Source organism: Oncorhynchus kisutch, linkage group LG23 (genome assembly GCF_002021735.2).
Source record: "Oncorhynchus kisutch isolate 150728-3 linkage group LG23, Okis_V2, whole genome shotgun sequence".
Taxonomy (NCBI): domain Eukaryota; kingdom Metazoa; phylum Chordata; class Actinopteri; order Salmoniformes; family Salmonidae; genus Oncorhynchus; species Oncorhynchus kisutch.
In genome coordinates, this window is record NC_034196.2 from 14,162,109 (window position 1) to 14,180,436 (window position 18,328).

The following is an 18,328-nucleotide window of genomic DNA, read 5'->3' on the forward strand; positions in this document are numbered from 1 at the left end:
GAAGGAATCCTGCAGGTTGTCCTACAGGAAAATGGCCCTGAAAATCTTGTGGGACTTTTTTGTAAGGGAACCTACAATTTAATAGTAAAAAACACACGTTCTCAACAAACTTTACCTCCATAGCAACATATCCCATAGTAATATTGTTTTATGTCATTTTTAGATTAGATGTATAGTTCCTACAAATTATCAATCAATGTTTCTATGATTCACATTGCTAAACCAGCATTACTCTACCCCCCACTTCTCCTTATACTCTGTCTACCTAGAAAAGTATGATCACTTACCATAAAATCAGACATTAGCTTTATCATTATTTACTCGGTGAAAGAATGGTTTAAACTTTTAACACGAGAAATAAATGCAAGGGTTTAAGATTTAAATGAACTGCATTGCAAGTCAAAGCCATGTATACTACAGCAGTATACTGCCACTTAGTGATTGAATTCGGAATTACAACCCAACCGGAACTAGAAGACTAAATATACAGGGACATTTAACGACAGGACAACATGTTGACGTCGGTGTTACATTGTTATTTGTCCGTGTTTCCGCAAATTTGTTCGAGGTTACATCAGCTAATCGACAAGCTAGCTAACTAATGGGGGTTGCGAAACATTGAAATTGTCTTGATCAACTGGCAAAAGCATTTTAGTTTGCACCGAAGACGGGTAATAGGATTACGCCACCCGTTGTGCTCTTTTATGACAACCTATAACGTTAGCTAACGTTATTGATTGTTGTTGGTTAACTAACTTTGGAAGCTGCTAGATATGTATTGTTACAGCTGTTAAATCTTTGTTGAAGTAAATTAGAATTAGAGTAAGTCTCCATACGGAGGGAGATCATGGCGACTCGTAAACAGAAAAAGATGATAAGATACGTGGAAGATGGCAGTTTAATGAAGCTGAAGTCCTACTTCCGGAAACACTCCGACCTCGACGTCAACTTCTCCCAGGGTAAAAAGCGCAGGACTCCCCTGCACCTGGCCTGCTCGCTCCGTGATGACGCCATCCTTCGGCTTTTGTTGAAGTATGGTGCCAACATCCTTCAGAAAGACAAGAAAGGGGACACGCCCCTACACATTGCTGCTAACAAGGCTCTGAAACATGGCAAAAGAGGTGAAGGTCTGCCAGTATTAATAACAACAAAAAGAAGCAGCTAGGATAATAACATGCCTTCTAACCTTATTTAAAAAAAATATGTAATTCTAACCTTATTTTCTATTATTATGTAGTTTATGATGACCTCGTCTTGCCCCTTCAAAAGAGTTGCCCAGATGCCATGGTTGCACCAAATAATGCAGGAATTACACCTCGGGACCTGCTGCAATGGATGAAATTTGAGAAGGTATGAATGTCTCTGCTATATGCATGTGTAATATGTGTTTTAGGAGAGAGCTAGGACATGATTGTATGGTGTGCAGATCCTTGAGAACTGTTTCTGATGTTACTTTTGTCCCAAAGACTGCACCTAGGGAAAAGTCTTCAAAAGCGACAGACGCAGAGAAAGAGTGGCAAGAGAAGCTCTTTGGGGAATGCCAGGATGAGTTTTTTGAAACATTTGGACAATATGATGGTAATATTTCACTCTTGAATAATTTGATTTAAATAATTGTACATTGTCATATTTTTTATTTTTTTTTCTTCAGCAGATGATTTATTTGCGGAAGATACCGATGAGGAGGACTTTCAAGACTGGGCAGATAGAATTAGACAGGAGTATGTCACTAAACAGCATGCAGAGGCTCAAAGACTGGCATCCTCAGGTTTTCATGGGAAGAGGAAGAAAGATGCGGATGAGGAGGATCGGGCTAACAGAGAGCTGCATGAGAGGCTACAGAGGGAGCATGAGGAGTACCTGGCGCGTGCTGCACGGAAAGAGGAGGAAACACGCCAGGGGAAGAAGCGGCGCTACGAGGAGCGATGTGCAGATACCTTCAACACTGACACTGCAGCAGCGGCCACAACAAAACTGAGTTATCGGGACATCCCCTGGCCGGCACCAAAGGGCTCAGTGGAGGAGATGGTGGAGGTGATGCTGCATGGTGCAGATAGGAAAGACATGCCAGCGTTTCGTAAACTCCTCAGGCGCCAGCAGACCGTTTGGCACCCGGATAGGTTTGCCCAGCGCTGTGGGACCCGGCTGGAGGAGGGAGACAAGCAGAGGATCCTGGAAACTGTCACTGCTCTCTCACAGGAGCTCAATAGACTGGCTCAGAGCCTCAGGTGACAATGTCAGACTGGAAAGGACCTTATGAGATGTTGAACAGTCTGTCGTTTAGCCACTCACGGTCCTGTACATGCAGGGCAGTGGTTATGTTTGCAGTGGTGGTCAGTCATTTTGATCTGTCAAAACTCATTTCCACTTGAAGCACCTAATTTCTTGGATAAACTTGGCTATGCTTCTTATTCTTGTACCTATGCCAAAGTGTTGAGTGAATGCCATATTTCACAGTGATGTGTTGTGTACTCCACTGATGTAAGAGATGTTGCTAGAGGGAATAGGTGTTTGCCTTGTTAAATTTTTCAAATTAATTAAAAATAAATAACCTGTGATATCTTGATCGCATAAGTGTTGCTTGAATCAATACTTGGAGGAAGCACATTTGGCAGCAAACCGCCATGAATCTTTATGCACACCTCTTAGGGGTGCAACATTTATCCATTATTGGCAAAGGTTCTGCCAAGTTGGTTAGGGATCATTGATGGACACTGGACATCAATCTTCATGTTATGTTACTGATTTTTAAGCTGTCAGAACTGAGAATATTTGTATACACAAATGTTGAAACAAAGCCTGTGTATAGACAAAATATATATTTAGTGAACACTTACGCATTAAATTCTAATGGTTTACATTAGTAAGTGTTAGTAGCATCATTAATAATATTGATAATGTCATGGTAACCCTGCATAAACAAGGAGAAAAGTCAAAAGAAAAGACACTTGTTATTATGATGTTGTCAGGAACCCGGTCTGCCTTATTCACACAAGTTGAGCATGTTACCTAACTGAAAAGAATCTTAAGCTATTTGGGTTAAGGATTGGGAAGGGGATCAAAAGGACCATGATGACACAAACTGCACAATACACTCGACTAAGTCAGAGTGCTGATGAGATCAAAGTGGGTAAGAAAATGTAAAAATAAAAAAGATCACAGTAAGTAAACAGTTTGACACTTGACTTGATTTAAAAAGAGAAACAATTGGACAGCATTTATTAACCTACCACAACCTACAATCCTTATACAGGCCTACACACACAAAGAAAGGGCAGATGGTTCACCCTAATTTGAATGATGGAACTGAATAAATAAAAGGATGTTCTAGTTGCCAGATATGGTACAAACCCCCAAACTAAGTAATGGCTGTAAGGCAATTTCGCCCTCCATATAAGCTAGCAGAATTCAAATATGATTTCATCTACAATTCTGTGTTTTTGGAAATGTTATATAGAAGCATACATTGACTGTACTAGGCCTAATGGCTATGTGTTTATTTATATATTGCCACAAGGGCTCATAGCCTATGAGTCATAGGATTATTGAAAATAATGTGTTATTTTCTTATTGGTACTTTCGCTATCAAAGTGTACTATTATTTGAGTGTATAGACGGTGGGTGTAGGCCATACCCTACCTTTATACACTTTTGATAATAGCGGCGTATTCTCGGGTGTCAAAATTCAATTTGGGGACTAAAATATAAATATCTGGCAACCTGCAGGCACGCTCAGACTATATAGGCATCCAACATACTGTGATTAAAGAAAAGTATTTTATTTATATACTTACCCACATTTTAAATTGTACTTTTTATGTACAATTTTGCATATTGTCTGCTGGCATGACTGAAATATATTTTTCTTTTCTATTTTGCGTAATGAGCAATCTTACACATAGCATTGCGACGGGGATAGAGTTGACTCTTTGTGATAGCGACACAGGATGACGCGTATTATCTGACACGCTCGATAAAATATGTGCGAAGCGATAGAAGGGTGAGGGTGTATTGTTTGTTTTCTTACAATTTAGGGGACCTAATGATCTAGTGTAAGAGCTCGAGCGTTATTATCGATGAAATAACTAACCCGTTAATAGGCAGAGTAATTTTGTCATATTGAGAGCTCATACTCGATACAATATATACATTTTCGGAAACGTTATTGCAAAGCTTGGCATTATAGACACCGGCAGAGTTGTGATTTCGCGTTGGTATGATTTATTGGCTGCAACTACTGCTACAGTTGTCGTAGAGTGAATTAATAGGCCGGAGGAGATTTCGTCAGCAAGGTGCCGGTGGCAGATAAGATGGGGTCGGTGTTCCGAAGTGAAGAGATGTGCTTGGCGCAGTTATTTCTTCAGTCCGGTTCAGCATACGATTGCATAAGTGAGCTTGGAGAAATGGGTCTGGTCGAGTTTCGAGATGTAAGTAGGCTATTCCACTTGTCTGTCGAGCCAATGTGGAGACTTGCAATGCAATAATAGAAGCATAGTGTATATCAGTTAGTTAGGCCTACCCAGTGTCTGTCAGTTGTCAATTATATGTCTGGACCACAACTGTTCTTTGTGTGTGTGTGTGTGTCTCTCTGTGTGTGTGTGTGTGTGTGTCTGTCTGTCTGTCTGTCTGCATCGGACTACCAGTGCACCCAGGGTTATGCCCAGGGTTAAGTGTGTCTATCAGTCCAGTTAATGTGCTACTCGTGGATCAATTATTTGTAAAAACATAAATATACAATGTAGCACAAACTGATTAAGTAAATCAATAAAAGCCTTATCTGATCACATATGCCCCTATTCTGTGATTGTCTGGTAGTCATGATGGAGGTCTCTATGCAACTGCATATGGTCTGTTTGTCAATATAATTCTGGGGCTCCAAAAACCTGTTACCCAGGCACCTTGCTCACTGGGTTTGTTTAATTTCGTTGTTGTGACCTGACCTAGATTTCAAAAGCAAATGGATTTGGACCTTTCAAAATGAAATGTTGATATTTAAATGATACATTCTGCACAGAAACATCTACTGGAAAGGAATCTATTTCATGAACTCCAGGATGTGAGCATTGGGCCACTGGCATTGTCACTGACCACTGTGCTCCTCTGGTTTCAGATCAACCCCAGTGTCAACTTGTTCCAGCGACGCTTCGTCAGCGAAATCAAGAGATGTGAAGAGATGGAGAGAATTCTGGGTGAGGTCAATGAGATGGACACTAGACCAATACAAATGTAGAATCCTAATTTGAGCCAGTTTGCTACAGCAGGAACATAATCCTGCATAATTTTTTAGTTGACCTTTATTTAACTAGGCAAGTCAGTTCTTATTTTCAATGACAGCCTAGGAACAGTGGGTTATCTGCCTTGTTCAGGGGCAGAACAACAGATTTTTACCTTGTCAGCTTGGGGATTTGATCTTGCAACCTTTTGGTTACAAGTCCAACGCTCTAACCACCAGGCTACCTGCTGCCCCATAATAATCCTGTGAATTATTATGTGTATTATAATGAATGGACATTTTTGTAGGGATTGATACATTTTTTATTAGGGCAAATCAAGTCTGACATTTCAAAGTGGAAATTACAATCTTTAGAAGTCTTTTTAAAGCTAAAATACACTACAAGTTTGCCTTCCCTGCAGTATAGGAAAGTTCTCAACAATTTAAGAGTGATCAAATTAAGATCCTACATCTGTACCTTTGATTTACTGGTGGGGTTTGATCAAGCTCTGGTTACCTCTACAGAGAATTACATATTGCTTTTGGTAACAGCAAAGCAGTGGGATTGAATTACAAGTCATTCCACTGTGAAAGACTGTCTTTGTGCTAGATATAGATCTCAGTTGTTCTTCTACAGATAATTTTAGCAAGACTTCTTTATGTTTTGATCAAACGTGTCTGGATTTTATAACTGTAAATACTCTGGATGTTTCAACAGATCCCCATGATGATTGTGTTTTTTTTTGTGCTCAGTCAGTGTTTGTTTATCTGATTAAACAATAAATAAATAAATCATGTTTTGTTTTCTTTGTACAGGGTACCTTTTGAGGGAGATTCAAAAGGCAAATATTGCTGTGCCAGAAGATGATGAAATTTGTCCAGTCGCCCCTCCCCCCAAACATGTCCTTGAAATCATGGTAGGTCTGAGATTCTGTTTGTCATGTAACGAACGAGTGCTGTGGTTGATGTTCACTGTGGATGAATTGCTGAGTTGGTAAATGTTTGGTTTAGGGTATTGATTGTGTGTTATTAATGGTTGAGGGGAACTAATTCCCATATGATTGCTGTGGTCAAGGGGTGTTGACCGTGTGTGGTCTGTCTGCTGTGGTTAAGGGGTGTTGACCGTGTGTGGTCTGTCTGCTGTGGTCCCCCAGGAGCAGCTCCAAAGGCTGGAGGTGGAGCTTAGCGAGGTGGCCAGGAACAAAGAGAAGCTGCAGCGGAATCTTCTGGAGCTGACCGAGTACACACACATGCTGAGGATCACACACACCTTCGTACACAGCCGCTCCCGGGTTAGTGCCATCATGTCTATTTACACAACTATGACGCCCACCATACACATTACTATCACATAACCTCGCCTCATAACTGCCTAATGCCATTTAAATGACACATACACTTATCAGACTCACCCTTTGCTCGATTGCCCTCCCAGACACAACTGTCAGTTGACTGTGACACCATATATTGGGTCTTTCTGTCCTCTCTTCATGCGTTGAATATCCTCATCACCACACATGAGTATCACCTGACTTTCACCCCCCAAGTTTTCTGAGAATTAAATTTTTTTAACGTTGGTTGAATTTTCAATGTTGGACATAAAAGACTGTAAAAACACCAGGAAATCGTCTCCAAGTGACCAGGAAATCGTCTCCAAGTGATTTTCATTTGTAAATCTGTTCCCAAGTATTCCGACGCATAATAGACACGTGATTGTATACAAATATAAGCAAGGTTCACAATTATTATGTTTTAGTCACATATTATATCTGTTCGGGCTTCTTGCGGTCAAATTGCAGTCTACAAATCATTTGTCATTATGTTCCGGTACCCCAACCATCCACTGAACAAAGAATTGGCCCGCTGCTGAATCTAGTTGATGATCCCTGTAATAGGCTACACTTGACAATAGGTGTAGCAATGAATTTCAACCATTACGTAATATCTTTGCTATTACAGATTTACAAAAGGTCTATAATCTAATAATTCACAGTTTATAAACTACTTGAGTACAACTTTAAGACTTACCCTTTTTTCAAATCAAAGGCTACTGGTATTTGTGGGTTGATCATGCAAACCTGGCCTTTCCTTGTATGCAGCATGAGGCCCTTGGCCCCCAGTATGAAGAGTTCCAATCCATTGAGTCAGACTCTGGAGGCTGCACTGGCATGCAGAGACTGGGAGCCAAGCTGGGGTGAGTTTCACAGACAAACATGTATAATAGAAACATAATGTGTCACTGAGTGTCAGTTTGAATAAGTGGTGAGTCCTGAGTGGTAAAGTCTTCCTCTTGGCTGTAGGTTTGTGTCAGGCCTAATCCACCGGGTGAAGGTAGAGGCATTTGAGCGCATGTTGTGGAGGGTGTGTAAGGGCTACACTATCCTCAGCTATGCAGAGCTGGGCGAGAGCCTTGCTGACCTGGACACGGTGAGTAGAAATAGAAAGCAATACGGATTTCAGAAATCTATGTCTACCGTCATGTCATTTTTTTGGGGGGGGAATAAGACACATATAATATGTATTGTGTGTACCTTACAGGGTGAGATCAGCAAAAATGTTGTGTTCCTTATCTCATTCTGGGGAGACCAGATTGGACAGAAGGTCCAAAAGATCTGCGATTGGTATCTATGCTTTTGCCAGCACAAAACACAAAATCATCCATTGTATGTACACTTCTTAATCTCTAAGGCCTGTGTCTCTCATTGATATCTATCAGTGATATTTTTGTATCCTTTTCTTCCAGTTACCACTGTCACCTTTACCCCCACCCTGAGAATGACGAGGAGAGGGCAGATGTAATGGACAGCCTAAGGACACGCATCCTGGACTTGAACAATGTGCGGGCAATTGACAGGGCATTACCCATATGTCTGTCTGTCTGTCTGTCTGTTTGTATGTCATGTTATAAAGGCATGGCCCAAACAATGTATGATAGATGTTGGCTAGATAATACTTGGATGACATCTCTCCATGTTCCACATTTGCACAGACACTAGTTATAAGACCTTATGCAAATACTTGAACATGTCAAATCTTTAACTGTCCCCTGGCACCACTAGGTGCTCCACCGCACTGAGGAGTACCTGAGGCAGGGGCTGCAGAAGGCCTCAGAGTCAGCCTTCACCTGGGTAGTGCAAGTGAAGAAGATGAAGGCCATCTACCACATCCTCAACCTGAGTAGCTTTGACGTCACCAACAAGTGTCTCATAGCTGAGGTGTGGTGCCCTGTCAATGACCTGACCAACCTGCGGGGTGCGTTGGAGGAAGGCTCGGTGAGTGAGGCTGTTGAGGAGACCATAGTCCTACAGATACAGTAGTTTGTTTTGTCAAATCTGCCAGTAGTGTGTATAAATGTAATAAATGCTATTTTCCCTTTTCAGAGAAAAGGTGATGCCACTGTACCATCCTTTGTAAACCGAATCCCAAGCAACGACACACCACCTACGCTCTTGAGAACAAACAAGTTCACCTCCGGCTTTCAGAGTATTGTGGAGGCTTACGGGGTTGGAGACTACAGGGAGGCTAGTCCAGGTGAGTACAGATTCAATACACCAGTGGAGGCTGCTGAGGGAAGGATGGCTCATAGTAATGGCTGGAACGGAATCAATGGAATAGCATCAACCACATGGAAACCATGTGTTTGATGTATTTGATAGCATTCCACTAATTCCGCTCCACCCATTACCAGAAGCCCGTCCTCCCCAATTAAGGTGCCTAATCTCCTGTGCAGTCGACAGACAAACCTACAGGTAGGCTAGTTTGGAACACTTTAGACACAACATTTAGGCAAGCTCAGGTGAGCACTATTAGAGTGATTCCTCATGAAACCCAGACAAAAAAATACTGTACCATGATTTTGGGATATTCACGAAATGTGTCCTTTGGAGGAAGCACTGTTGAAATATATTTGATATTTTTATCTATCTTATTTAATGAAGTTGGCATATTTATTCAATGTTGGCCTTACCCAGGCCTCCTTTAAGACTCCATAGTGTTTCATCTGTAGGTGCTGCAAAGCAAACATTGGTGTCATATGAAGCTTTAACACATGCTCTGTAATATGAGTAGTATTTTCATTTCAAAACCTTTTTTTTTTTTTTTACATGAATTAATATTGAGAAATATAAACATGAATATTGAAAATATACCCATTTTGATTTGGAAAAGTATTCAATATATTGTTGAACATAATATACTCTACTGGCATATCAAAGTTCCAGAGTGGGATCATCATTCCTACATTTAGAATTATGATCCAATTTGTACGCAGTACCAACAGAATGAATGTGAAAATTTCAAAATGGCCACCCTCAGCTGGTGATTTGCAAAGTGTGCAATGATAAAGGTAAAAGGAGGGCTATGATTGGTTACATTGTCGTTTATGCCAATTTCTCTGTATAAAATGGGCCATAATTTAAAAACTAGCAGAGATCCCACTCTGGAACTTTGATATGTGTTACGGTTTTCTAGGTGTGAAGGATAGTCGGACCAAAATGCAGCGTGTAGATTGCGAACCATGTTTAATGAATACCGTGAAACACGAATAAACACAAAACACTACAAAACAAATAACGTAACGAAAACCAAAACAGCCTATACTTGTGTAAATAAACAAAGCGATAGGAACAACGACACTAAGGACAATCACCCACGACAAACTCAAAGAATATGGCTGCCTAAATATGGTTCCCAATCAGAGACAACGATAAACACCTGCCTCTGATTGAGAACCACTCCAGACAGCCATAGACTTTGCTAGATAACCCCACTAGCTACAATCCCAATACATACACACCAAAACCCCAAGACAAAACACACCACAATACAAAAACCCCTGGCCTGACCCAATACATGAAGAAAAACACAAAATACTTAGACCAGGGCGTGACAATATGCCAGTACAGGTAATTATGATCAACAATATATACAAAAATTTGCCAGTATCATATTTTCAATTACCCCAATTTTTGCTATGTAGCATCTACAGATAAAACTTTATGGTGTCTTAAAGGAGGCCTGGGTAAAGCCAAAAGGTCATAAATATGCCAACCTTGAGTAATTATTTCTCATTTAGGCTTTTAAATACAAATGTAAAATATCTGTCAACAATCCTTTCTCCAAAGGACTATTGTATGGATAAAATGTCATGAAAATCCCCCAAATCGTTTTTGTCTGGGTTTCGTGAGGACCAATAGATGTAATGCAGACTAGTCAGGTTGAGCACAGTTATAGGAATAAATGAAAGCTAGTTGTCCATGCTGATAACTTTTAGGATTGGGCCAGTAACTGAAAGGTTACAGGTTCGAATCCCCAATCCGACTAGGTGAAAAATCTGTCAATGTGCCCTTGATCTCTGAATGTCTCTTTTGACCAACCCTAATTGCTCCTGTAAGTCCCTCAGGATAACAGTGTCTGCTTAATGACTAAAATGTTAAATGTATCTCTGCTTGGCAGTTCCCTACACCATCATTACATTCCCCTTCCTGTTTGCGGTCATGTTTGGGGACCTTGGTCATGGTGTGGTCATGGCATGCTTTGCCCTGTGGATGGTGTTGAAAGAGAAGAGCCACAAGCGCAAGCGCTCTGATAATGAGGTGAGAGCGTTTTAAGTGTAAATGCTATCAAATTCGAACTGTGTTTTTGTAGTTTTCTTGATGTTGATGAACTGCCATGAATGTTGGTCTTGGTTTCTGTGTTGTCCTCAGATCTGGACAGTGTTCTTCGAGGGACGTTATATCATACTAATGATGGGCCTTTTCTCTGTGTACACGGGGCTGATCTACAATGACTGCTTCTCAAAGTCACTCAACATATTTGGCTCAGGCTGGAGTGTTAGAGCTATGTTCACAGATCAGCAGTGGACGTGAGTGATCAAAACGAACACACAAAAACATGCATATTACTACATTCCCAAGCACAGTATGCACAGAATAGATGGTCAGTGTACCTGTCGATGTGAACATATCGTTTTAATTTAGCTGTAGCTGACTGAGGTTATTGTACTCATATTCACCTCTTATTCCAGGAATGAAACTCTCCAAACGAATGCTTTGCTCACACTTGATCCCAATGTCACTGGTGTCTTTAGTGGGCCATACCCCTTTGGCATCGATCCTGTGAGTATACATACACACGACACACGGACACAAAGCAATGCTCTCAGATGCTAAACACATAAACCCACAATCACGCACTCTCACATGTCCCTTCTCATTCCTTTCCAAATCCCTGCTCCCAAATCCCAGAGATTGGCACTGTCTGACGATATGTTCATGTTATGCTTTGTATCACACCCACAGATATGGAACATGGCAGTGAATCGCCTGTCCTTCCTGAACTCCTACAAGATGAAGATGTCTGTCATCATAGGGGTCGTGCACATGAGCTTTGGGGTGGTGCTCAGTGTCTTCAACCATCTGTGAGTGAGCAGTTGGTGGTTCCTAACAGTAGTCACACAAGTTGAAAAGTTCCGAAAGGGCTTCTCTAAATGTAAATCCGTCCTTTCCTTTCCTCCCCTTCCCTATTCTCTTCCATCTATCCAGGCACTTCAAACATAATTTCAACATCTACCTGCTGTTCCTCCCTGAGTTGCTGTTCCTGCTATGTCTCTTTGGCTACCTGGTTTTCATGATCCTCTACAAGTGGCTGGCATTCGGTGCACGTGACTCCCGCCTGGCCCCCAGCATCCTCATCCACTTTATCAACATGTTCCTCATGCAGGGAGAGGACAACACCCCTCTCTACCCTGGACAGGTGGGTGTTGGGGATGGGGTCATGATTCTGAGTTTCCCCCCTGAGTCTGGGGTTCTCAGCATCTGTATCTAAATCTCTGAATGTCTCTTTTGACCATCTGTCCATGTGGCTCTGTGTTTGACTGTGTGTATTTTGATCCACAGACTGGGCTGCAGGTCTTCCTGATGGTGGTGGCTCTGCTGTCTGTGCCTGTGCTGCTGTTAGGAAAACCAGTCTACCTCTACTGGCTGCACCGTGGAGGGAAAGGCCTGCGATTGCGCAGGGTGAGTATGGTGGAAAGAGTCATGTATGAGCTTGTTACCCATGTGTTTTCAGTAAATAATGTATGTGCACATTTTAATGTCTGTTTAATGTCTGTTAGGGATATGAGAGAGTTCGGCGTGTGAGTGAGGATGATATGTCCCAAGCACCAGCATACGATGATGATGAGGAAGAGGGATTGGATGACCTCATGACCAGCAGAGAGACCCAGCCTAAGGAGGTCAGAACCACAACTGTGCATCTCATATACACATTTGAGTACATCACTGTTACGCAACAGTGTCTAATCAATGTGTTTTTCATCTTTCAGTTTGACTTTGGGGATGTATTCCTGCACCAAGCCATCCACACCATAGAGTATTGCCTGGGCTGCATCTCCAACACGGCCTCTTATCTACGTCTCTGGGCCCTCAGTTTGGCCCATGCTCGTAAGTATCGGACTCACTACACCTTTAAAAGGCCACAAGGGGGCAATTACTATCAATTACTGTCTCTATGTTCAGATATTGATCCATACATCTTCCTCTTACTGTGTGTCCATCTATATGTCTGTCAGAGCTTTCGGAGGTACTGTGGGCCATGGTGATGCGTCTGGGCCTCAGGATGACCTCCAGACTGGGGGTGCTGTTTCTGGTACCAGTGTTCAGCCTTTTCGCTGTGCTCACTGTATCCATCCTGCTGGTCATGGAAGGGCTCTCAGCCTTCCTCCATGCCCTCCGGCTGCACTGGTGAGTCGGTCTTTATACTAAACTATGTGATGCCTTACTGACTGACTCATTCAGCCAGTCAATGAATTACTCTCTGTTAATAATCCCTCATCTACTCTCACACGCTCTCTCATTCCCCAGCGGTCGCCTACTCAGTATAATTCAGTATATTTTAATCATTCACTTAGGAATTTGTTCACACATGCATTCATACTGGTTGTTTACATACTGTATGTGAATGTTCTCCTTTCCTAGGGTGGAGTTCCAGAATAAGTTCTATCATGGGACAGGTATCAAGTTTTCCCCCTTCGACTTCTCCACCCTGCCCTCAGTTTTTGAGCAGGACGGTTTACTGTGACCAGCAACAACCAGATTCACTGGATTTGAACAGGAAAACATGTACCAGGAAGGATGCTATGAGTTAGAGCAAGATGGCACACTGATGAAGAGGAGAAACTGCAGAGCAGTGCTGGGATGACTTGTAGCAAAGTTTTTCAGCATACGGCTTTTGACACTATTGGCTGCATTGACTGCCTTACATCATAAATATGTCCACATCAGCTAACCTCAATTCCTGAATACAGTGGGATTCAAAACTGTCCATCTAGGTCTGTTGATATGTACTTTGTACTGTTCTGGAGTAAGTGATGCATATCATGTAATGGCCACATTAAGCCAATTTTGTGGATCCAACCATTTTATTAGCTTTTTGTAGGAAAGATTGTTTTTTTTATTGTTAATTTATTACTTAAAACTCATATTTATCCCTTAAAGTACAGAAAACATGTTATAGAAGCAACACATAAAGGACAGGAGGTCATATCAAATATCGTGATTTCTAGTGCCATAACAATTTCTTACCGATAATGACAAATGTGAATACCACGGCTGCTAATTGCACAGCTTTTCACAGTGCTTATCCATGTGAAGACAGCTTTGGACATATAGTACTGTATAATGAATTGTATACTTGTAGATCATGATGTTTCTCCTGTTATTATACAACATGTGGCATTCCTGAGTAGATAAACGATGACAGCTCAATTATGTATTTTTGGAAACGACATTGCCACAGAGCACTTTTCAAATAACAATTGCAGAAATGATTGTACAATAAAAGTCAGCATTTTCACTGATGACTAGTCTTACTGTTGTAATGCGAAATGTTAGGTGCTACTGCTGACAAGACAAATTTCACAGGATTTCAATATTTACAGTTGAAGTCAGAAGTTTACATACACTTAGGTTGGAGTCATTAAAACTCGTTTTTCAACCACTCCACACATTTCTTGTTAGCAAACTATAGTTTTGGCAAGTCAGTTAGGACATCTACTTTGTGTAGTAATTTTTCCAACAGTTGTTTACAGACAGATTATTTCACTTATAATTCACTGTATCACAATTCCAGTGGGTAAGAGGTTTACATACACTAAGTTGACTGTGCCTTTAAACAGCTTGGAAAATTCCAGAAAATGATGTCATGACTTTTAAAGCTTCTGATAGGCTAATTGGCTAAATTGGAGTTGTACCTGTGGATGTATTTCAAGGTCTACCTTCAAATTCAGTGCCTCTGCTTGACATCATGGGAAAATCAAAAGAAATCAGCCAAGACCTCAGAAAAAAAGATTGTAGACCTCCACAAGTCTGGTTCATCCTTGGGAGCAATTTCCAAACGCCTGAAGGTACCACGTTCATCTGTACAAAAAACATTAAGCAAGTATAAACACCATGGGGCCACACAGCTGTCATACCGCTCAGGAAGGAGACGCATTCTGTCTCCTAGACCTGAACGTACTTTGGTGCGAAAAGTGCAAATCAATCCCAGAACAACAGCAAAGGACCTTGTGAAGATGCTGGAGCAAACAGGTACAAAACTATCTATATCCACAGTAAAACAAGTCCAATATCGACATAACCTGAAAGGCCGCTCAGCAAGGATGAAGCCACTGTTCCAAAACCGCCATAAAAAGCCAGACTACGGTTTGCAACTGCACATGGGGACAAAGATCCTACTTTTTGGAGAAATGTCCTCTGGTCTGATGAAACAAAAATATAACTTTTTGGCCATAATGACCATCGTTATGTTTGAAGGAAAGAGGGGGAGGCTTGCAAGCCGTGGAACACCATCCCAACTGTGAAGCACGGGGGTAGCAGCATCATGTGGTGGGGATGCTTTGCTTTAGGAGGGACTGGTGCACTTCACAAAATAGATGAAATCATGAGGTAGGAAAATGATGTGGATATATTGAAGCAACATCTCAAGACATTAAAGCTTGGTCGGAAATGGGTCTTCCAAATGGACAATGACCCCAAGCATACTCCCAAAGTTTTGGCAAAATGGCTTAAGGATAACGAAGTCAAGGTATTGGAGTGGCCATCACAAAGCCCTGACCTCAATCCCATAGAAAATTTGTGGGCAGAACTGAAAACAGCGTGTGCGAGCAAGGAGGCCTACTAACCTGACTCAGTTACACCAGCTCTGTCAGGAGGAATGGGCCGAAATTCACCCAACTTATTGTGTGAAGCTTGTGGAAGGCTACCCGAAACGTTTGACCCAAGTGAAACAGTTTAAAGGCAATGCTACCAAATACTAATTGAGTGTATGTAAACTTCTGACCCACTGGGAATGTAATAAATAAAAGCTGAAATAAATAATTCTCTCTACTATTATTCTGACATTTCACATTCTTAAAATAAAGTGGTGATCCTAACTGACCCAAGACAGAGAATTTTACTAGGATTAAATGTCAGGAATTGTGAAAAACTGAGTTTAAATGTATTTGGCTAAGGTGTATGTAAACTTCCGACTTCAACTGTATGAACATTTGAACATCTTGGCCATGTTCTGTTATAATATCCACCCGGCACAGCCAGAAGACGACTGGCCGCCCCACATAGCCTGGTTCCTCTCTAGGTTTCTTCCTAGGTTCCGGCCTTTCTAGGGAGTTTTTCCTAGCCACAGTGCTTCTACACCTGCATTTGCTTGCAGTTTGGGGTTTTAGGCTGGGTTTCTGTACAGCACTTTGTAACATCAGTTGATGTAAGAAGTGCTTTATAAATACATTTTGATTGACTGTATGGCTAAAGGTAAGAAGGTACCCACAAGCTAAAGACCATCGGCAAACATTTCTAATTTGGCCCCTTAGACACACTCAACTGAACTATGTCAGTGAAATACCAGTTTGGCTACCTGTAGAAGTTTGTTTTAAAAAGGAGCCAAAGTCAGTTGGGATAATAAACAGTGAGGTCATGGAACCAGAGATTTTGTTTATTTTGGGAGGTTCAGGTAGTCTATGTGTTCCCTGGTAAAAAAAAAGAATTCTGGAAATAATTGCTATAGGGTTCCTGCATAAACCCTGGCTACATTTTAAAGGTATTTCGTTTGTGTTCCAACTTTGGCACTACCCCTTTAAGTAGGTAATACAATTCTGAAATTGTGTGTGTGTGTGTGATTTTTATTAGGATCCCCATTTAGCTAACGCTGTAACGCTAGCTAATCTTCCTGGGATCCAACACCAATTAACAAGACATTTCAAACAACCACAATCATGACTTCACAAACATTCAAGATGTAGACAATACAGATAAATACAGTGTGTGAGCCGTACATCCACTTCGGGAACGTATAGCTCCAGTCCTGCAAACGTACAGTAACAATTATTTAGCCATGTTAGGTCTTAATATTAGTAGATGGGTATATCAATAAAACATTTATAGAGTGAAGTGGTCTAAAGCCATAAATCGTTGTGAAGAGCTTTTCAGATTTGGGAGGTTATTATTATTATTATTTTTTTTTTAATTTAAAGAAGGTGAATGCATTGCTTTGTCACTTCAAGGCCATGTATAAATGTATGGATTCTACCCGTGCGGTTATTGTACTGGTCAAAGCAGAAGCACATTTTCTTAGTTTGAACTTTAAAAATAATTGGTTTAATTACCCCAGTATCCACAAGTGCATTGCATTCACTTTTCTTACTCACAGGTAAGAAACAAATAAGTGTGCAATGGTAACTTAATGTATTGTTAAAGTGCACTTTTAACATGCTTTGTCACATTTCTATGCTACAGGTAACAAAGTGAGAGCCGTGTAAACACACCAATACTTATACAGTACCACTTCTCAGTTCTGAGTCTGGGCCGGCAGCCTTTTGAAAAGGGGACATAATCGGAGGTGTCAAATGTCTGTCAATGTCATCGAGAGGACAAAAACACTGTTTTTGAACAAATGTCATTTGATAAATTATTGGTAGTGGGGAAAAAAACTTGAATCAAATAATCTCCTTGTGTAAAACAATGTGATAATTGGCTACATTTCTGCACGAAATGGCTGCATGTATCGTACAAGTTCTTTGTAACAACTGTCTCAGGAACAGCTCTGAATAGTAAAGGCCTCAGCAGAACACTGACATACATGTTATGGCATTTTTGGGGGAAAGGGGAGCCTGAATTTTACTTTGTATATTGACCTCGTCCTCTAAGCCTGAGAAGTTTGTATTTAACTTGAGCTGCATCTGAAACAATTCCAATATTTCCTGTTCTGTAAAAGTTAGGGGTTTTCTACTCCAGAGGTAATAAAGATTGAAGCCACCCCGTTATACGAAACATTGATACTCCTATAAAGTTATGCTAGTTTTGCATTCAGAAATAATATTCTATTCAGCAAGGGAACTCATAGACCACAAACATTGTATAGAACCCTACCCATTTTTAAGATTCTTTAGTTCCTTTTAAGATTCAAAGTGGCTTTTGGTGGCTTTAGAGCGAAGTTAGTCTGTTTTAGGAGTTTTACATGAGAGCTACTCAGAACTGTGCCCAGTGTCCCCCTATGTGGTACAAAAGTGTCTGTTAAAGGGAAATTGTCTCCATATCTACGCTTATTCCCCCAGCATCACTGGGGACAGAGGTGGCTTCAGTAAGCCTGGTGGTTTAATGAGTTTAATGACAATTACAAGACCATAACACACTAGACCACCTTATACGTTTAGATAGTTTTCTCTACTTGTTGTTAAATATTTTCCAGTCAATGGGGGAAAACAAAGCAGATATGACATTGACAGTTCATTTGGGTGTTTCACACACAATGCTTTGACGGTATTTTCAATCTTTCAGTGTCTGGTGTCCACTCAATTACTTCCAAGTTGTACAGTGTTCCCACTGATATGTTCATGGTATACAACCCCAAGCCTTTAGACTTTTCTAAATATTTCCTTGCTTAGTAATGTGGTCTTTTGATCGGCAACTTTCAAATTAGGTTTTTTCAGCCTTTGGTGTTTTGTGTGTTCAGGGGTTTTGGAACCACTTTTTTTTATTCATGATACATTGGGTTTCAGGAATATAATCATAAGCAAAAGGGAATGCCCAGAGGAGCATGTGCGCCTGGGTAAAGTCAAACTGC

At 41.0% G+C, this 18,328-nt stretch overlaps 2 protein-coding genes across 3 annotated transcripts; both read left to right on the forward strand.

The window, feature by feature from the left end:
* The first annotated feature begins 477 nt into the window (after positions 1-477).
* On the forward strand, positions 478-2,863 carry LOC109868674 (NF-kappa-B inhibitor-like protein 1). Of its 2 annotated transcripts, none has more exons than XM_020458389.2 (4): positions 478-1,121; positions 1,238-1,350; positions 1,467-1,578; positions 1,652-2,863. In XM_020458389.2, the coding sequence occupies exons 1-4, from the start codon at positions 848-850 to the stop codon at positions 2,230-2,232; spliced, it is 1,080 nt and encodes a 359-aa protein (XP_020313978.1). In that variant the 5' UTR covers positions 478-847; the 3' UTR covers positions 2,233-2,863. The 2 variants fall into 2 exon arrangements, with proteins under 2 accessions (XP_020313978.1, XP_020313979.1); XM_020458390.2 differs by having other exon boundaries at positions 1,655-2,863.
* Positions 2,864-3,892: 1,029 nt separating this feature from the next.
* LOC109867870 (V-type proton ATPase 116 kDa subunit a-like) lies at positions 3,893-14,069 on the forward strand. The gene is made up of 20 exons (XM_020457172.2): positions 3,893-4,427; positions 5,111-5,189; positions 6,029-6,129; positions 6,367-6,504; positions 7,312-7,406; positions 7,513-7,639; positions 7,751-7,833; positions 7,956-8,049; positions 8,272-8,484; positions 8,593-8,743; positions 10,667-10,806; positions 10,918-11,075; positions 11,238-11,328; positions 11,512-11,630; positions 11,755-11,965; positions 12,109-12,228; positions 12,327-12,446; positions 12,537-12,654; positions 12,783-12,954; positions 13,189-14,069. The coding sequence occupies exons 1-20, from the start codon at positions 4,311-4,313 to the stop codon at positions 13,289-13,291; spliced, it is 2,550 nt and encodes an 849-aa protein (XP_020312761.1). The 5' UTR covers positions 3,893-4,310; the 3' UTR covers positions 13,292-14,069.
* Positions 14,070-18,328: the final 4,259 nt, after the last annotated feature.